Consider the following 21182-nt stretch of genomic DNA (forward strand, 5'->3'; position numbering starts at 1 on the left):
GCTCGCCCTGCCTTTGGACACCTGGGAGCTGCAAGGACACCTGTTGCTCTGCTGGCTGCTGCCTGGGGTGGCCTGTGCCCTCGGAGTGTGGCTTTGTCAGGGACGATGCTGCATGGCACCGGGCATGCCATGAGGCTTCTGTTTACACATGAATGTACAAGTCCACAGATTTTATTTTAAAGATTTCTTTATTTTTATTCGAAAGGCAGTTTTTGCAGACAGGAGAGACAGGTCTTCCATCTGCTGGCTCACTCCCCAAGTGGCCACAGCCAGTGGAGCTGAGCTGATCCAAAGCTGGGAGCCAGGAGCTTCTTCTTGGTCTCCCATGTGGGCTCAGTGTCCCAAGGACTTGGGCCGTCTTCTGCTGCTTTCCCAAGGTGCATTAGCAGGGAGCTGGGTCGGAAGTGAAGCATCTGGGATACGAACCAGTGCAGTATGGGACACTGGCACCACAGGGTGAAGGATTAGCCTGCTATGCCAGGGCATTGGCCCCAAGCCCACAGACTTGAAAGGTTTACTGTTGGAGGGAAGTGGATCAAAGTGGCTGATATCACCATTCAAATTCTGTAATCCAGGGGAGTAAGAGTTTATTGGCATTTAAAGTAGGACCTTGACTTTCCTGCTGTCTCATCTTTGATGATGCTAACAGCAGAGATGGAATGTTTGCTTGAAGTGGAACTAACCCTGTGAGGCGGGTTGTGGGGGAAAGTCAGAGAGAGCCCGCCTTGTGCTGGGCAGTCAGGAGGGAACCAGTGCCTCTGTTTCAGGTTTGGAAACACTAGCCAACTCTGGGCGCTGCCAGGCTGGCACACAGCTGCACCTGGAGTCCCCCAGACAAAGAAAGCTACTGACTGTGTGCAGGGTTCCTGGCACCTGGGGTAGACTGCCTGGAGGTCCTTTCCCTTGCACAGAGTAGGGGAGCAGGGGTTGCATGCAGTCCACCTCCCAGCTGACTGCTGCCCACAAGCCAGGGAAGCCACCTGCTTGTCTGTGACCTCAGAGCATGAAGTTCTAAGTGACAGAAAAAGGAGGAATTGGGGACTTTTGGAAGCTTGGTCTGGATACTGTTTGCAGCTGTGATGTCACTGGTTTGGACTGTGATGTCACTGGGTTGGGCTGTGTTGTCACTGGGTTGGGCTGTGATGTCACTGGGTTGGACTGTGATGTCACTGGGTTGGGCTGTGATGTCACTGGGTTGGACTGTGATGTCACTGAGTTGGACTGTGATATCACTGGGCTGGGCTGTGATGTCACTGAGTTGGACTTGATGTTACTGGGTTGGATTGTGATGTCACTGGGTTGGGCTGTGTTGTCACTGGAATGGGCTGTGTTGTCACTGGAATGGGCTGTGATGTCACTGGGTTGGACTTGATGTCACTGGGTTGGATTGTGATGTCACTGGGTTGGGCTGTGTTGTCACTGGGATGGGCTGTGATGTCACTGGATTGGACTGTGATGTCACTGGGTTGGGCTGTGATGTCACTGGGTTGGACTGTGATGTCACTGGGTTGGACTGTTTTGGTTGACACTCTTCTCCTTTGGGTAGATCTGGATCATTCAGCTTCTTCAGATGGCACGTTGTTCCTCTGACAGAGCCCGTGTCCACTGTAGGTCCCTCATAAATTGGCCTCAGATGTGGAAATGGAGCCTGGATGAATTCACAGCACCTTTTCTGTTAGCACTGAACCTCTGCCTGAGAAATACTGAGTGAAAATGAAACTGTTATTTAGAAGTGGATCAGCAAACTTCCCCAAACCCACTTCATTTTTTATTTTGTCTCCCAGAAGCTCTGGAGTCCTTTTAGGCCGATGAGATGGTCAACAGTGGGCACAGAGGCTGCCGTGTGCCAGCGCTGAGCCAGGTCCCCGGAGCCCTGCCCTGGCTCGGCTCTGCAGCCTGACACAGCTTCCTGTCTCCTCTGGTAGCTCCTAGACACTGTGGGCAACTCGGAAACCCTGCTGGGCACGCCCCACGGGGCTGGGGCTTTGATGTGACAGAATGCTGGCATTTTCCTGGGCTGGGGTGCTCATCAGACAACCTGGCATGTGGCCCCACACAAGGCCAGCTCTGGGGACCCTCGTGGGACTGTCAGAGCACCCTGGGTCACATGCCATGGTCCTCTGCCTCTCCCTCTTGTGTTCCCCCCACTGGCACCATGGTTTTCCACATTGTGTAAGGTCAGAGGTCATAGTGATAACACAGGTGTGGTCGTGGGAATAGATGCAGAAAGCCGAAGAGATGCTGGCCCTGACCCTGACCTCACACGGCCTGAGTCGGAGAGGAGCTCCTGGCAGTGGGTGTGACGAATGGGCTCTTCCCAGTGCCGTGAGCTGTAGGTGCTAATCTCCATGGCTGCATCACTCTGCCCGTGTGATACTGCTGAGTGTGTCCCAGGAGGGGTGGCCCCCAGGTCCATGCATGTTGTGTCCCCTTGTTGGAGCCGTGTCGAGTCTGCGTACTCGCGTGGTCACACATCTGCCAATCAAGGCCTCCGGCTCGGTGTCTCACCTGGCCATCTGTGGGCCTCTCTCAGGCTGGCCGGGTGTTCGTGCAGGGTCATCCCCAACCTGCCATCCTGCTTAATCTGCTTTGGCTGGAGGAGCGACTGTTAATAGATGTAATTTCTGTATATCGCCACTGGGGTGCATTCCCAGCGACACCTCTGCTTCCGCCTTGGAGCTTCCACTTCTGTCCTCGGCTTCCTCTCATAGGGATGGCAGCATTGCTTTCTAAGGCCTGCATCCGATGCTCCATCCTTCTGGATCCAGCTACTCACTAAGAGTTGTTTCTGATTGTCTCTGAATTGTGTCCTTCCCACTCGTGATCTTCTCGGTCCCTGGTGCCTCCCAACAGCCAGGCCGTCCCCGCTGGTCTGTCCTCCACTCGGGCTGGGGGACTCGCATCTCGGCTCCTTGGCCGGCAGCTCTGTCTGCAGCCTCAGATGCCCACTGCCTCTGCCCAGACCCCGAGCCTTGCCTGTGTCACGGGGCTCTCTGGCCGCTCTGCTTTCCCCTACTGCCCGTGCTGCCAGCGCTTGTGTGGGCACGCCCTTGTGCCGGGCGTTGGCGTGCTGTGTGCTTTGAACGGGAGAGGAGAGACTCTGAGCCTAGATCTCCGTTGCCTGGTGCTGCCCTGCTTCCCTGTTCCACTGCTCCCTCAAAGCAGGCAGTAGAAACCACACGTTCTTTTCCCACACTGTCCCCCAAACATGACCCTCACCTGCTGTCCAAGAGGGGGCCTCAGGCCTTTATTCCAGAAGGCCCCACCTGGCCCAGAAGGAGCAGGACCATACCAAGGGAGGACCATACCACTCCGAGGAGAGTGGGACAGACCCTGGCAGACTGCTCAGTTCACCGGCAGTAGGCCAGTCGTGTTTCTGCACCGCTGGGCACTGTTCATGGAACCTAAGCATGAAGTGTGCCGTGTTACCTGGGTCTGCGGGCTGCATTTCCACAGACCCCAGTAGCACACAGTCCAGTCCTTGCTAATGCAAGGTCATTTCTCGCTCAGGTCGAAGGGGACCAGCTGCCGCCGGGACACACGGTCAGTCAGTATGAGACCTGCAAGGTCAGGAGCATCAAGGCCGGCACGTTGGAGAAGCTGGTGGAGAACCTGCTGACGGCATTTGGAAACAATGACTTCACCTACATCAGCATCTTCCTGTCAACGTACAGAGGCTTTGCCTCTGCCAAGGAAGTGCTGGACCTGCTGCTGGAGCGGTGAGTGCCGTGCTGCCCGAGGGGCGCGGGGAGGGAGCCCGTGGAGGACCAGCCCACTCGGACCATGCGGGCTGTTAGGGACCGCTCGCCACCCTGGCTTTTCACATGTTTTTGTAGCTGAAGGAGTTTTGGTGGGTCGTTAGCATACTCGGAGTCCTGTCCTGGGGATTGGATGCGTGTTCTGGTGAAGGACACGCACTGCCTGGTGACGCGTCCTGCACGTGTGGCTGGAGCAGCGCACGTCCAGGAGACTCGACTTGATGTTGGAAGGGAGGGGCTGGGCTCAGACAGCTGTGCGGGGTCTAGACTTTCCACCCGCGCCCTCCCCTTCCAGCAAATGCTGTCGTGGGCTTGTTGAATGTTGACTTTTGTTCCCTGGATTTTAAAAACATTCAAATACAAAAAAAAATAGTTTTCATGTTACCAGTTCTCATACTAATTGAAGAGTATATGAAAAATGTGAAAGTTTTCTTTGTATTACTTCATTTTCCCTAAGTTAGACTAAATTTTAAAAATGTGGGAGACGGACATTTACAGGTGGCCAGTTATTTAGGCCAACACTCCATAACAGCTTGAAAACTGGAATTCCCTAGGAGCAGGTGTTTTGGCTAGAAGTGAAGGACCTTGTGTGCCATCTCAGATGCCCTGGCTCGGCTTCCTGACTCCATCTTCCCAGTCCTGGGCTTCATGGGAGGTGGTGGCGAGGGCTTGAGGGCTTCTGTCACCATGCAGACCTGCCTGCGTTCATGGCTCCTGACTTTGGGAGCCATTGTGGCCATCTGAGGAGTGAACCTAGGAACTGTGGTCATCTCTCAAGTGAATTAGAAAAAATTAAAAAATAAAGGTAATCCAGATACAAATTCAGAAGTTCAAATAATTCAGAAAACTATAAAAGTGGCAAAGTATAAGCTTTTGTCACAAGCCTCCAGTCCCGTTCTTCCTTAGGAGTCACTCTGTGAGCCATTCTTTTCTGTTTTCACGTTTTTTCTGAGCATGTGTAAATACGTGTATGTGGACACACACACTTGCCATGGAGGTTATCATCTCTCATGTGCACCTGTGCTCGATTGTGGCTTTCGTCACTATGGCTGAGGGACGCGAACTTGAAAGGCATGTCTTGACTCTCAGTTGTGGCAGTCACAGGCCCAAGGCGGCTCCTTGGTTTGGTCTCTGGTCAGTGCTGGCCGTTAGAGCCGCCGACCACCCGGGAAGGAATACATCATATACAAATATACAGAATGGCCTTTATCCAGGGGACCACAGTCACCGACTTCGCTTCCCAGTGCAGTAAAAAGGCAGCCCGAGCCACGAAGGAAGGAAAAGCCAGGAAGAGCCATGCAAGGGGGCTTTAAACTCCCCCAACGCAGAAGCTGCAGTAGGGTTGCTTCGGCCCTTTGGTGCAGTGGTGACGTCACTGCCTTGGTGCCCACCAGGATTCTGCCATCCATTCGGGATAGCAGTCTGGAACTGGGCTCAAAGCTAGCTCCGCCCTCCACTGCTTACCATGGTAACCAGCACTGGCCAGAACTGAGACCCACAGGGTGTATGCACAGTGACAGGGACCCACAGGGTGTATGCATAGTGAGAGGGACCCACAGGGTGTATACACAGCGAGAGGGACCCAAGGGTGTATACACAGCGAGAGGGACCCAAGGGTAAATACACAGCGAGAGGGACCCAAGGGTGTATACACAGTGAGAGGGACCCACAGGGTGTATGCATAGTGAGAGGGACCCAAGGGTAAATACACAGCGAGAGGGACCCAAGGGTGTATACACAGTGAGAGGGACCCAAGGGTGTATACACAGTGACAGGGACCCACAGGGTGTATACACAGTGAGAGGGACCCACAGGGTGTATACACAGTGAGAGGGACCCAAGGGTGTATACACAGTGAGAGGGACCCAAGGGTGTATACACAGTGACAGGGACCCACAGGGTGTATACACAGTGAGAGGGACCCAAGGGTGTATACACAGTGACAGGGACCCACAGGGTGTATACACAGTGAGAGGGACCCAAGGGTGTATACACAGCGAGAGGGACCCAAGGGTGTATACACAGTGAGAGGGACCCAAGGGTAAATACACAGTGAGAGGGACCCAAGGGTGTATACACAGTGAGAGGGACCCAAGGGTGTATACACAGTGAGAGGGACCCAAGGGTAAATACACAGTGAGAGGGACCCAAGGGTGTATACACAGTGAGAGGGACCCAAGGGTGTATACACAGCGAGAGGGACCCAAGGGTGTATACACAGTGAGAGGGACCCAAGGGTGTATACACAGTGAGAGGGACCCAAGGGTGTATACACAGCGAGAGGGACCCAAGGGTATATACACAGCGAGAGGGACCCAAGGGTGTATACACAGCGAGAGGGACCCAAGGGTGTATACACAGTGACAGGGACCCACAGGGTGTATACACAGCGAGAGGGACCCAAGGGTGTATACACAGTGAGAGGAACCCAAGGGTGTATACACAGTGAGAGGGACCCAAGGGTGTATACACAGTGACAGGGACCCACAGGGTGTATACACAGTGAGAGGGACCCACAGGGTGTATACACAGTGAGAGGGACCCAAGGGTGTATACACAGTGAGAGGGACCCAAGGGTGTATACACAGTGACAGGGACCCACAGGGTGTATACACAGTGAGAGGGACCCAAGGGTGTATACACAGTGAGAGGGACCCAAGGGTGTATACACAGTGACAGGGACCCACAGGGTGTATACACAGCGAGAGGGACCCAAGGGTGTATACACAGCGAGAGGGACCCAAGGGTGTATACACAGTGACAGGGACCCACAGGGTGTATACACAGTGAGAGGGACCCACAGGGTGTATACACAGTGAGAGGGACCCAAGGGTGTATACACAGTGAGAGGGACCCAAGGGTGTATACACAGTGAGAGGGACCCAAGGGTAAATACACAGCGAGAGGGACCCAAGGGTGTATACACAGCGAGAGGGACCCAAGGGTGTATACACAGTGAGAGGGACCCAAGGGTAAATACACAGCGAGAGGGACCCAAGGGTGTATACACAGTGAGAGGGACCCACAGGGTGTATACACAGTGAGAGGGACCCAAGGGTGTATACACAGTGAGAGGGACCCAAGGGTGTATACACAGTGAAAGGGACCCAAGGGTGTATACACAGTGAGAGGGACCCAAGGGTGTATACACAGTGAGAGGGACCCACAGGGTGTATACACAGCGAGAGGGACCCAAGGGTGTATACACAGCGAGAGGGACCCAAGGGTGTATACACAGTGAGAGGGACCCAAGGGTGTATACACAGTGAGAGGGACCCAAGGGTAAATACACAGCGAGAGGGACCCAAGGGTGTATACACAGTGAGAGGGACCCAAGGGTGTATACACAGTGACAGGGACCCAAGGGTGTATACACAGTGACAGGGACCCACAGGGTGTATACACAGTGAGAGGGACCCAAGGGTGTATACACAGTGAGAGGGACCCAAGGGTGTATACACAGTGACAGGGACCCACAGGGTGTATACACAGTGAGAGGGACCCAAGGGTAAATACACAGCGAGAGGGACCCAAGGGTGTATACACAGCGAGAGGGACCCAAGGGTGTATACACAGCGAGAGGGACCCAAGGGTGTATACACAGTGAGAGGGACCCAAGGGTGTATACACAGTGAAAGGGACCCAAGGGTGTATACACAGTGAGAGGGACCCAAGGGTGTATACACAGCGAGAGGGACCCAAGGGTGTATACACAGTGACAGGGACCCACAGGGTGTATACACAGTGAGAGGGACCCACAGGGTGTATACACAGCGAGAGGGACCCAAGGGTGTATACACAGTGACAGGGACCCAAGGGTGTATACACAGCGAGAGGGACCCACAGGGTGTATACACAGTGACAGGGACCCACAGGGTGTATACACAGCGAGAGGGACCCAAGGGTGTTAGTTGATGACATAGACGTCATGACCAGGTGCAGGTCCTGTGTCCTAGCAGCATACCCAACAATGTGGACCACCCCTACATGTTGGCCTTGTGGATGTCCCTCCATAACAGGGAGATGCACAGGACCAGCCTGCTCAGCCACGCAGTCTTCCTTCATTTGTTTTTATGCTGAAGTAAATTAACATATGTAAAAGCTTATTTAAAAAGCTGGAAATACTGAAAGCTAGAGAGATATAGGCAGTTATTATGTCAAAGTCATAATATAGAGATGGATCACCACAATCTTTTTAATGGCTCTTTGAATTTGAGCACATGGTGATTAAAATTTTTTTGCACTGAAATAAACTAACTCTTCAATTTCAGTTTTGTAGGAGCTTCCTGAAGCACCCCTGCTTATCAGATGGGTGGCCCTATGAACAGGCGCTGAAGCTCGCTCCGGTTTTTAGCTTTATAAAGAAAGTGTTACAAGGAATATTTTTGATTATTTATCTTCTGAGTGCTTTTTTTGAGAATTCTATAGGACAGTTTCATAGTGGATTGACTAATAAGTCAAAAAGATATATGCCGGAATGGAAAGACTCCGAAGAGGCCACTGTTGTGGGCAATGTGTTAAGCTACGGTTTGCCAGGTTGGCATCCCTTATCAGGGTGGCTCTCCTTTGAATCCCGCTCCTGTCACACCCTGGGAAAGCAACTGCCGCCGAGGATCCCGGCTGCTGGGCCCGCCCGACTGACTGATGGCGTTGGATTGCCCCTGGGGCTGTGCCACCACGCTCCCATCTGCTTGTCCCAGGCAGGTCACCGCACCGCAGGCCGCCTTGGCCGGCTCTGTACGCAGAAGCTTCCAGAGCTGTGCTTTTCCGAGTGAGGCTCCTGGCGGATGTGCCTTCTCCATTTCCTGCCTTGTGTTTGGGGCTGTTTTTAGCAGATCGTTGATCAGCTGTTTGTTAAAGAAGTCAGATTTTGCTTGTTTTATGTTTGGCATTTTCTCCATTGGTTTTATAAGTTATTTAATAATAGCTTGTGACAGTGTTAAAACTTTTTTAGATATTGGCATATTTTAATCCTAAGAGAGTTGATAATTCCAGTGCAAGTTGGTTATTAAGAGTGGGTTTTCCCCGTCTGTGGGCAGTGGCCTAGCTTGCAGTGAACCTAGGCATGTGTTATACTGCTGGCAGAAAAGCAGCTAAGAGCTGCTGGGCATCCTGGACCTGGTTACTGCTAAATCTGTGTTAACCAGTGTGCCAGCATGGTCACCTAGCTTATCGCCTGTTGGTTTTGTTTTGTTTTGTTTTCGGAAGATATGTGTGTGGGGGGGGAGTTGGGGGGGTGCCAGGTCCATGAACCCCTGGGACAGGGGGCCGGGAAGTGGGGTTCAGCAGGGCCGGGGTTAGCTGGTCCGGAGCCTTAGGCCTGCACAGTTGGTGTTGGGTTCATGAGCCCCCAGGGTGTGGGGTCTGGTGGGGCCTGGGATGGATAATCTGATTTGCCAGTGGGTGAAGTCCACTGGCTGCCTGGCAGCACCTTTGTGAGGGCTTGGTGTGTGTGCTTGAAGGGAGTCTGGGGCACAGGTTGGGGCGTGCAGGGAGATGAGGGCTCATGTCCAGGATTGGTGGTCTGACCACAGAGTGTGTGTCAGAACTGGACCGCCTCAGTGGAAAAGACAGAGCAACAGAGAGCAGGCCCAGATGCCCATGGAGGATGTGGCAGCCCACTGGGGCCTGCAGAGGACATCAGGTACCACAGCAGAGGAAGGAGGGCAGAACAAATTAGACAACAACCGCAACCAAGCGGTGACAGCAACAGTCGGGGCAAGTGGAGACTCTAAGGTTGACTGTCAGCCAATGGACATTGGGAGGATTTCTCATCCTTGGTTCAGGGAGAATGAGAGCACTCAGAACTATTGAAACCACCTGGGCAGAGCCCTCGGAGTATTGCCACATCAGGACATCAGGGTGATATCGAGTGGTTCATTCCCCATGCCTGGGTACTGTGATGGTTGGGAGGTTGGGCATGGCTCTCCCCCTTATCTCCTCCCTTCTCCTAGAAACAGGAGGAGGAAGTAGAAAATTTGGAAATAATGACCTCACCCACTTCCCCCTAATCCTTGTTCCTTCCCACCCTGATCAACTATGTAAACATCATTAAAAATGATAAAGGAGTGGGTTTTTCCTCATCTATGCATGTAGAGTGAAATGCTTGGAACCCACAGTTTTTCATGAGTTTTTGTTCACCAAGTGGCTGGCTTCCAAGTGGACGATGATGGGGAGAAGTCGGATTAGCAGGTGGCCAAGGCTGGGGTGCAGAGATAGCCCAGGCAGTGCGTCCGGCCCCAGCGTCCACTCGGGGTCCTTCCTGCCTGTGTGCCGTCCCCCGGCTTTGCTCCTGTCCCTGCCCCCTCACACACACACACACACACACCATACACCCAGTTCCAGCCTCCTCCTCCTCCTCTTCCCCTTGCAGCCCAAAGAGGTGACACCTGCTTAAGTCACAGAGGGGGCAGGTGGGGACCAGGCCCGTGGGAGCCACACATTGCCCGCTTCTTGCCCACGGGTGACCACCTGGCCCTCACCAACCTCCCACCCTGGTACTGCATGCAACACAAGGCCAGTCACCCCTCCCCGCCACGCCCTCCTCTCCCTCCACCCCCCTGCCCACTCACCTCCTCCATGAGGGTCCCCTTCCCGGGAAAGGGGGCGGGAGGGACAGAGCTTAGCTGGGAGAAGCCAGGGTGGGAATGGGTGACCCAGCCTCCCTCCCCCTCCCCCAATAAAGATGAGGGTACTGAAGAAAAAAAACCATGGATCTGGTTTTGACATCCTGTGGACAACACAGATAACCTGCTGGCTAAATCCTTACTGTGCATATGCTGGGATCCCATATAGGTGTGGGTTTGTGTCTTGCTTGCTCCACTTCCCATCCAGTTCCCTGCTGGTGGCCTTGGGAAAGCAGTAGAGGTTAGCCCAAAGCCTTGGTCCCCTGCATCCATGTGGGAGACCTAGAAACAGCTCCTGGCTGCTGGCTTCAAATTGGCTCAACTCTGGCCATTGTGGCCACTTGGGGAGTGAACCAGCAGATGAAAGATCTTTCTCGCTGCCTTGCCTTCTCTATTTGTAAATCTGCCTTTCCAAGAAAAACAAACAAGCAAACCAACCAGGTACAAAGAGCTGTGTTTTCAGTTGCTACACTTGATCAAGCATCAGCCTGCGGGAGGAACTTGGGGGTTGTTGAGTTGGTTCTGTTTCAGTTGTTCTCTTATTTAATCACTCCTGCCTTTGAGTGGCAGCTGAAGACTTGCAGGGATTTCCTTTCTTGTGCTTCATATTTACAGGGACCCGTTTTGCTATCTGTTATTTGGAGGCAGCACAAGGAAGCAGTTGCAAACATCAGGAACTCCTCTCCAGCACTGTTGTAGCTGACCATGTCTCCTGCTCTGAGTGACCCACAGGCCCTGGATTGCCTGCTGGAGACAGAGTCCCCGAGCCCTGCCCTCCACGCTGCACACTTCGGAGCAAGTTTAGCTTAGGGCTTCTGTGCAGTCAGCCTTTGCTTAATGGCTTAATTTTGTACATGTTTGTTGGTTTTGTGAAAGAGTGGCAGAGATCTACATTTTATATTTGCTGACTTACTCTCCCAGGCCTGTAACAGCTGGGGCCGGGCCAGGAGGATGTCAGGCAGCTGAAGCGCATTGCTGTCCCCCAGGTGCCCATGAGCAAGAGGGTGGAGTTGAAAATGGGGCCGAGAGTCAGCTCTAGATGGGTCCCCGTAAAGCCTGCAGTCCCATTGCAATGTCTGTGCTTTGTTTGTTCTGAGTTACTTATTAATGTTAAATTTCCATCACTTACATAGCAAAATAATGCCAAGTGGTTAGCATGCTGTGTGGGACACAGTGCCTACTTCAGTTCCTGATGCCTGCCAATGTGCACTGTGGAAGGCAGCAACCGTAGCCCAGCGCTGGAGTTCTGAGCTCCTGGCTTCAGCCTGGCCCAGGCGCAGCTGCTGAGGGCGCGGGAAAGGACAGCCAGCGGTGGAGGACTCTGCCTGGCTCCGATGGGCACAGGAAAGGATAGCCAGCGATGGAGGGAAAGGACAGCCAGTGATGGAGGACTCTGCCTGGCTCCGATGGGCATGGGAAAGGACAGCCAGCGATGGAGGGAAAGGACAGCCAGCGATGGAGGACTCTGCCTGGCTCCGATGGGCACAGGAAAGGACAGCCAGCGATGGAGGGAAAGGACAGCCAGCGATGGAGGACTCTGCCTGGCTCCGATGGGCACAGGAAAGGACAGCCAGCGATGGAGGGAAAGGACAGCCAGCGGTGGAGGACTCTGCCTGGCTCCGATGGGCACAGGAAAGGACAGCCAGCGATGGGGGGAAAGGACAGCCAGCGATGGAGGGAAAGGACAGCCAGCGATGGAGGGAAAGGACAGCCAGCGATGGAGGACTCTGCCTGGCTCCAGTGGGCGCGGGAAAGGACAGCCAGCGATGGAGGGAAAGGACAGCCAGCGATGGAGGACTCTGCCTGGTTCCAATGGGCGCGGGAAAGGACAGCCAGCGATGGAGGGCTCTGTCTGACTCTGTTTCAACTTCTCCCTCTCACTGAAATTTTTTTTTTAAATATTTACAACAGCAAAATAATGCTGCACTTTATTCCTTTAGTTTTCATCAGCTGCCCTCTGTTCCCACGAGGCCAGCTGGGAACAAGCCAGGGGAGTCTGCACTCTGCCAAAGACACAGATGTGCCAAGGCTCCTGGCATGCCAAGGCTCCTGGCATGGCTGCTGGGAGAGGAGGGCATCTCATGGACACTGTACATTTGTGGGCAGTGGCACAAGGACATCGAGAAGCCTGCCACCAACAGGTGTTGGCAGCCTGTTAGAGTCTATGATTATCCAGGTCCTGAAATGGGAATGATGGTGGCTGCACAGGGTCGGAGGTAGGGAGAAGGGGTGGGAGTGGGCTCAGCGTGACGCTGCGCTGCTGGTACTGGGAGCAGGCAGGGGGCCTCAGAAGGGTGCCTAGGCAGCCTCTGGCCAGAGCCACTCATGGCCTTGCCCGTGCCTGCACTTCAGCCCTCGGGGCCAGGTCAGAGCCGTGCCTCTGAGCTCACTGATCTGAGATGGTAAACAGTGCATTTAAAACACCGAGTTTGTGGTGACATAATACGGTGGCATCTGACTGGGCACTGCTGTTAGAGGGATGGGCTGGGTCCCCAGGCCACACGAGACAGGTCATTGCCGTTTCCCTCTTGTGTCCAGGGTGACATTTCCACAGGAGAGCTCCCAGGGCCTGGCTGGACAGACGACCTCATAGGGCCGTGAGGGTTCGGCCTCAGCACCCTGCTCAGGACCATCCCCTGTGAGTGACCAGCGCTGTTGTAGGGGTCCATCCAATCAGAGCGAGGGAAGGGTGTGGAGCAGCTTTGTGGCCACAGCCCCAGCAGCTCGGTGGGGATGGGGCTGAGAGCCTTTCAGGTCCCCAGGGTTGCCCTCAGGAGGTCTCCTTTCATGGCCCATCTCTGAGGGCTGCCCGGGACAGCAGGAGGGAGCTCCTGGCTCCTGGCCATGCTGGCTGTGACCATCCAGTACCCCAGGGCCACCCTCAGAGGCTGGCCCCTCATGACCTGGGCCCTCCTTTCATGACCCGGCCCCTAGGGCTGCCCAGGGGACAGCAGGAGGGAGCTCCTGTCTTAAGTGGCTGAGGGTTACCAGGAATCAAACCAACAGCCAGGGGACCTTCCCTGTCTCTGCCTTTCAAATACATGTTTAAAATAATGTAATTTGAAAGGAGAGGGCTTAGCTGTTTTTTAATTTAATCTTGTTTTTTTAATCTGTGATCTTAGCCTGAAAAATGTGACTTTTCCCCCCATCATCCTCTTCTGAATGTGTGGGAGCACTGGTGTGTATGCAGTCCAGCTGCACGCAGCCTGGTACACACAGAGGCAGCCTGGGGGTGTGGGAGACACGCCAGGCTCTCCCCGTGCAGTGCACCGGGAGCTATAGGCTGGCACTGGCTTGCCATGCATGGGCCAGTGTGCCTGGGGCCTGTCCACGCTCCTGCCCCGCCTGCTGTCATCGTCCATGGGCCAGTGCTGTCATAGTGCGTGAAGTGCCGTGTGACAGGCAGACAAGTAGTAGGGGGTGCTGGGGACAGGGACATGGGGACACTGACCATGGGCTGGCCAGGGCAATGGAGGATGCTGCAACGAGGGCTGAGCACTCCTGCAGCAGCACAGCCAAGGGTGCCATCTCCTCCGTGCCCTCTGCTGGCAGTGCCAGCACCGTCAGCCTGGCTCTCCTGCTCCCTGCCCTCTGCTGGCAGTACTGGCACTGTCAGCCTGGCTCTCCTGCGCCCTGCCCTCTGCTGGCAGTGCCGGCATGGTCAGCCTGGCTCTCCTGCAAGACCACTGTGACTGGGCTAGGAGCGAAGGGGTTTTCTTCAGGAAAGTCTGTGGTGTGTAGGCGTTGTCACGGAGCAGACCTCCCAGAGCTTTCTGCTCGTGACTTGCCTTTGCATCAGGGACAGGTGCTGTCAGGTAAGCCTTGGCAGCAGAAGTGGCTCTCTTGGGCCTCCCAGCGTGATGCGTCCCAGAACCTTTGCTTAGAGACGGGGCTGTGAGGGCAGTTGGTGCAGTGCTACATGGGCAGGTCAGGACAGGACTGTGTGGGCAGCTTGGGGCAGGGCTGTGCGGGTAGCTCAGGACAGGGCTGCTGTGGTGCTATGGGTTCACAGAGACACTGCTCCTGCAGAACTGAGGGTAAATGCCAGTGCACAGCTGGACCTGTGCACAGTTGGACCTGGGGAGCTGGGCCATGGCCAGGCCTGCCTGCAGGTGCACAGCTGGATCTGGGGAGCTGGGCCATGGCCAGGCCTGCCTGCAGGTGCACACTGGACCTAGGGACCTGGGCCATGGCCAGGCCTGCCTGCAGGTGCATGAACTGCAGCATCTGGTGGCTTGGCCAGGAGTCTTCGGTCACTTTTGAATTTTTAACAAGAAAAAAATTAAATATAAGCACTTGTTTCTTTTCAAAAAAAAAAAGCAAGCCCCACTAACAGCTGCCCTCTCCCTCTCACTGGGTCTGGGGGGGGGGCCCTCAGTGCCCTCCTCTCTGTGCTTCTCTTACCCAGAGTTGCCCCCACCTTTGGCAGGATATGCCCGCCAGCAGGGTGGGCACATGAGGTTGGTGTGCCATGGATCTGGCTCTCTGGGTAGTGGGTAAGTGCTGGAAGCTCTACGGGGGCGGGGGCAGTTTTGAGAGGTGTCCATGTCAGCCCACTCCTCCACAGGAATGCGTGGGTCCACCCACCAGGCACCTCAGTGCCCCATGCTGATGGGTTAAACGTGCCTGCAGGGCGCAGCTGCTTCCTATCATGCTGACCAGCCTCTTGCTGTGTTTGGTCCATGCAGGTATGGAGACCTGACAGACCCCCGCTGGGAGGAGGATGGATGTCCGTCCCCGGAGTCCAAGGCCATCATCAGGAAGTGAGTGTGCCTCGCGTGTCCATCGAGGTGCTGTCCCAAAGAGCATGACGGGAACAGTGTTGGCCCCATGCCTTTGGGTTTGATCCCTGACGCAGGCAGGCACAGCCCTGGACGTGACACAGACAACCCAGCCACAGGAGCTGTGTGCTCTGCAGGCCATGGGGGCTGGGGAGGACTGGTGGAGAGGAGTCCCAGGGCTGGGGTCTTCAGAGTCTGGGCTCATCTGGAGCTGCGGGCCAGTGCTGTGGCCCAGTGCTGCGGCCCCAGGCAGGGAAGTTGCAGGCACAGACTGTGTGGAGGCAAAGGAAGCAAAGGAGGGGCAGAGGAGGAGCGGCAGGTGCTGCACGGCCTGCCAGGAGGTGGGGCCTGCGCAGCACTCAGAGGACACGGTGAAACATGGAGCTTGACTCTGAGTGGCTTAATCACATGGCAGAATGGTACAGGCGAGGATTTAGAGTGGGGAAGGCTTGCGGGCAGCCTGCCCCAAGCTCCCATCCAGGGAGGTGCTAAGGGCATCGATGGGGCTGCTGGCCTTTAGGTAAGGGGAGAAAAAAGGGAAGCTGGGTGTCTTAGGGGCAAGGAGTCTAAGGAGCTGTGGGGAGAGCCTGGCAGGGGCACATAGTATGTCTGCTCTGTGCTCAGGCCTGGACTGTGGGTCAAAGGAGGGCCCAGCAGGGTGTGTGCACACAGTGTGTCTGCTCTGTGCTCAGGCCTGGGCTGTGGGAGGAGAGTCTGGGAAGGTTGTGTGTGTGTGTCTCTCAGCCCCTGGCATCAGAGAGGGTGTGCACGGCTCTCAGAACTTGATGCTGTGGACTGTTGTTCAGCTTGGAATCTGAGCACAGATGGAAAACAAAGTTCAGGGATGGAGCCTGGGTGCTTCCAGGTTGTCAGGTTGGAGAAGGATCCAGCTAGGGACAGGCATGGGCAGCTTGTCCCTGGGAACAGCATGTGGCAAGCTGTGCTCCTGCTGCCTGAGCCTCTGTGTCAGCATTTCCTGATGTCAAGCCTTTTGGCAAACACACTTTGGAGGTGGGTCAGGAGAGAGGCCCTGGGTAGTGCTGGCACAGGCTGTCTGGCTGTCAGAGCTTTTCCTGAAGGAAGGGGCAAGTGTGCTGGCAGCCCAGGTGAGGCTCACTTCTTGTTGGTTGCACCCTTGCCTTCAGGGTGGGCTACAGTGCACCCTGTGCCTCCCTCGCAGTGGGCGCAGGACCAAAGGGCCATCCCCTATTGCTTTCCCAGGCACATCAAAATCACTGGCATTGTCTCCATTGCTGGGCCATGGCCTGCCCGCAGTCCTGGTGTTGGGCCAGAAGCTGAAGGCCTCCTCACTGCTGGATCAGGGATTCTTAAGCCGAGTCAGGCCTTGTGGAGCTGTGTCCTCTGAGACATGCTGCCACAGTGTTTGTGTGTGACCAGGGGAAAATGTTGGAGGTCTGGGAAGGGCATTGGGGGTTCAGGATGGCATGGGTGTGAGGTGTGAGGAGGGCATTGGGGGTTCAGCATGGCATGGGTGTGAGGTCTGGGAAGGGCATTGGGGGTTCAGCATGGCATGGGTGTGAGGTGTGGGAAGGGCATTAGGGGTTGCAGGATGGCATGGGTGAGGTGTGGGGAGGGCATTGGGGTTGCAGGATGGCATGGGTGTGAGGTATGGGGAGGGCATTGGGGGTGCAGCATGGCATGGATGTGGGGTGAGGAGGGCATTGGGGGTGCAGCATGGCATGGGTGTGAGGTCTGGGAAGGGCATTGGGGGTTCAGCATGGCATGGGTGTGAGGTGTGGGAAGGGCATTAGGGGTTGCAGGATGGCATGGGTGTGAGGTGTGGGGAGGGCATTAGGGGTGCAGGATGGCATGGGTGTGAGGTGTGGGGAGGGCATTGGGGGTTCAGGATGGCATGGGTGTGAGGTGTGGGGAGGGCATTGGGGGTGCAGGATGGCATGGGTGTGGGGTGGGGAGGGCATTGGGGGTGCAGCATGGCATGGGTGTGAGGTGTGGGGGGCATTGGGGTGCAGCAGGCATGGTGTGAGTGGGGGAGGGCATTAGGGGTTCAGCATGGCATGGGTGTGAGGTGTGGGGAGGGCATTGGGGGTTGCAGGATGGCATGGGTGTGAGGTGTGGGGAGGGCATTGGGGGTGCAGGATGGCATGGGTGTGAGGTGTGGGGAGGGCATTGAGGGTGCAGCATGGCATGGGTGTGGGGTGGGGTGGGGAGGGCATTAGGGGTTCAGGATGGCATGGGTGTGAGGTGTGGGGAGGGCATTGGGGTTGCAGGATGGCATGGGTGTGAGGTGTGGGGAGGGCATTAGGGGTTGCAGCATGGCATGGGTATGGGGTGGGGAGGGCATTAGGGGTGCAGCATGGCATGGGTGTGAGGTGTGGGGAGGGCATTGGGGTGCAGGATGGCATGGATGTGAGGGGTGGGGAGGGCATTGGGGTGCAGGATGGCATGGATGTGAGGTGTGGGGAAGGCATTAGGGATGCAGGATGGCATGGGTGTGGGGTGGGGAGGGCATTGGGGGTGCAGAATGGCATGGGTGTGAGGTGTGGGGAGGGCATTGGGGGTCAGGACGGCATGGGTGTGAGGTGTGGGGATGAAGTTGGGCTGGGCCTGCAGTGTTTGGGATTTGATGTCTGGCTCAGGGACAGGACAGAGTGATCAGACGGGTCCTGTTGGGTGCAGGCTGCTGTGGGGGCTGCCTGGCCTGCACGTGGGCAGGGCCCCATGGGTTCTGAGCCCCTTAGCCTGAGATTCCTCAGCTTATGGGGGTTTTGAAAGTCATGAGTGTTACCTGAGAGCCTCTGGATGGAGCTCTTTGTATGTGAGGCACAAGACCAGAGGTTCTTGGAACTGTGGGTGGGCACTGGGCCATGTCACACAGGTGGAAGTGAGCCATGCGGAGAGCAGGGCCAGCTGTGGTGTCATGTGGTGCCAGAGGAAGCAAGCTCATGGTTCTGAATTCCATTCAGGCTCCGTGCACAGCAGGGGCACACACGGGGGCAGGGGTGAGTGCAACTGAACGGGTTAGGGCATGTCAAAGATCCTGGCCTGAGAGCCCAGGCCTGAGGTCCCCGGGGACGTGGCCCTTGCCCAGAGCAGGCTCTGTGCCTGCGTGCTGCCTTCGTTGCCCCTGCTGCCCTGCCCGTCTGGCTCTCGCCATTGCCTAGCTCCTCCTCGTCCTGTTTCTCAGCACACAGCACCATTCCTCCTGACCCTGTTTCTGAACTCTGCTCCCCGTTCTGGCCCTACAGGTCCGCAGCACCCCCACCAACCAACCCGACAGTGAGATTCTCGTGTGAGAATTTACTTTATTTTGGAATGTGTAGGGCTTGTGACAAGAGCAGGGATGATGGTTTGGATGTTGACTGAGTCCAAGGCTGAGGCAGCCCAGCAGAGGCCAGCCCTGGCCTGGAGCCACGGGGCTCCCACCTGGTCCCTTCTGCAGAGCCCACGGGTTCAGGGGTGTCGAGGGCAACCAGCCCATGTTGGTGTGCAGAACCCCATGGGCAAAGAGGTGCTTTATCGAGGCCGGCCGCCTTGGCTGCTTCTCCCCGCTGGGGAGACCATACTCGTTTTGCTGAAATGGGAGGAAAGGCTCCAGTTTGCTGCTGCCATTGGTCGCGGGTCCCAGCGGCTCACTGAGGTGAACGAGGCCTCCGCGCGGAGCTGAGAGCTGCAGGTGCCCTCTCTGCTCTCCAAGCTGTGACCTCTCTCTGGTACTAATGGAAGAGGGACTGCCCAGGGTCTAGGAAGTGATCAGCCTGTCCAGGGCGCTTGCCCGGCACCTGCAGGCCTGTGTGGAGGCAGACGCAGGGGTCCTGGCAGGTTTAGTTCAGGCTAACACATGCCTCATTGGAGCCGCAGTGACCCTTTCACCAAGTACCAAGGATGAGTCGCCTGCGTGAACACCTTGTAGCCGTTTGAAGAATCCACGAGGAGAACATGCAGTTGCACATGAAGGAACCTAGCACAATGGAAGTGCTGGCTGTCGCAGCGTCTCCTGTCTGCAGGCCGCTGGTCCCAGAGCCTGCCCCGTGCAGTGGGAAGGGGCCCGCCTGCAAGCAGGAATCCGCTTGCAGTGTCAGGTGCACACTGAGGCTTGGGGTGTGGTGTGTGCCGATTCTGGGGTTCCTAACCTGGCCAGTGTTTGTGAAATGGGACGAGTGTGCGTTGACAAGAGAGCAACTCGGCCCACACTCATTCCATCCTTCCTGCGGGTCCATGTGAAACAATGCCCTTTGGTGGAACAAGACACATAGACCCTGCCTGGGGCAGACTGGTTTGCATAATGACTCTGAATGATTCTTTCACTTGTGCATGGGAGGAACCGGAATGTGCCCAGTGTCGTGGAGTGAATACAGCTGTATGTGCAATAAATGCACGTGTGTTACAAGTACGTGTGTAAATGAGTAAATGTGTACACGGACCACATCCATACAGAGACACGCACACACGGCGATATGTGCGTGTAATGAATTCATACTGAGCATAGTGACTACGTATATAATGACACTTCTTTTAAAAAAATTATTTACTTGGAATGGCAGATTTAGAGAAGGAGAAAGAAAAAGATCTTCCATCTGTTGCTTTATTCCACAAATGTTTGTGATGGCAGGAGCTGAGCTGAACCAAAGCCAGAGGACCACTGGGGCTCTCCAAAGTGAGTGTAGGATCCTAAGGCCTTAGCTCATCCTCCGCTGCTTTCCCAGAAATTAGAATCCTCGATGGGAAATGGAACATCCAGACACAACTTAGCACACATATGGGACTCTGGACGGGCACGTGGGAGGTTAGCTCTGTCCACAACTCAGTGAATACACTTGGGCTCTGAATGTATACATAAACACACACACAGTGAGTGTGCGCAAGGGACACTGCTGTGCAGTAAACACACACAGTGAGTGTGCACACAGGGACACTGCTGTGCAGTAAACGCACACACAGTGAGTGCGCACAGGGACACTGCTGTGCAGTAAACACACACAGTGAGTGTGCACACAGGGACACTGCTGTGCAGTAAACGCACACACAGTGAGTGCGCACAGGGACACTGCTGTGCAGTAAACACACACACAGTGAGTGTGCGCACAGGGACACTGCTGTGCAGTAAACACACACACAGTGAGTGTGCGCACAGGGACACTGCTGTGCAGTAAACACACACAGTGAGTGTGCGCACAGGGACACTGCTGTGCAGTAAACACACACACAGTGAGTGTGCGCACAGGGACACTGCTGTGCAGTAAACACACAGTGAGTGTGCACACAGGGACACTGCTGTGCAGTAAACACACACAGTGAGTGTGCACACAGGGACACTGCTGTGCAGTAAACACACACAGTGAGTGTGCGCACAGGGACACTGCTGTGCAGTAAACACACACAGTGAGTGTGCACACAGGGACACTGCTGTGCAGTAAACACACACACAGTGAGTGTGCACACAGGGACACTGCTGTGCAGTGAACACACACAGTGAGTGTGCGCACAGGGACACTGCTATGCAGTGAACACACACAGTGAGTGTGCACACAGGGACACTGCTGTGCAGTAAACACACACAGTCAGTGTGCACACAGGGACACTGCTGTGCAGTAAACACACACAGTGAGTGTGCGCACAGGGACACTGCTGTGCAGTGAACACACAGTGAGTGTGCACACAGGGACACTGCTGTGCAGTAAACACACACACAGTGAGTGTGCACACAGGGACACTGCTGTGCAGTAAACACACACAGTGAGTGTGCACACAGGGACACTGCTGTGCAGTAAACACACAGTGAGTGTGCGCACAGGGACACTGCTGTGCAGTAAACACACACAGTGAGTGTGCACACAGGGACACTGCTGTGCAGTAAACACACACAGTGAGTGTGCGCACAGGGACACTGCTGTGCAGTAAACACACACAGTGAGTGTGCGCACAGGGACACTGCTGTGCAGTGAACACACACAGTGAGTGTGCGCACAGGGACACTGCTGTGCAGTAAACACACACACAGTGAGTGTGCACACAGGGACACTGCTGTGCAGTAAAAA

General features: G+C 55.5%; 1 protein-coding gene across 1 annotated transcript in view; it reads left to right on the forward strand.

Moving 5' to 3' along the window:
- RGL1 (ral guanine nucleotide dissociation stimulator like 1) overlaps window positions 1–21182 on the forward strand; it is a 138399-nt gene that overhangs the window by 89887 nt on the left and 27330 nt on the right. Inside the window, exons 5-6 of the mRNA XM_040985360.1 lie at window positions 3511–3719; window positions 15073–15147. Of these exons, the coding sequence (XP_040841294.1) occupies window positions 3511–3719; window positions 15073–15147 (284 nt within the window). The remainder of the gene's footprint in view (window positions 1–3510; window positions 3720–15072; window positions 15148–21182) is intronic.

The sequence above is a fragment of the Ochotona curzoniae genome, unplaced genomic scaffold (genome assembly GCF_017591425.1).
Source record: "Ochotona curzoniae isolate NIBS_2020 unplaced genomic scaffold, NIBS_Ocur_1.0 contig_430, whole genome shotgun sequence".
Classification (NCBI taxonomy): domain Eukaryota; kingdom Metazoa; phylum Chordata; class Mammalia; order Lagomorpha; family Ochotonidae; genus Ochotona; species Ochotona curzoniae.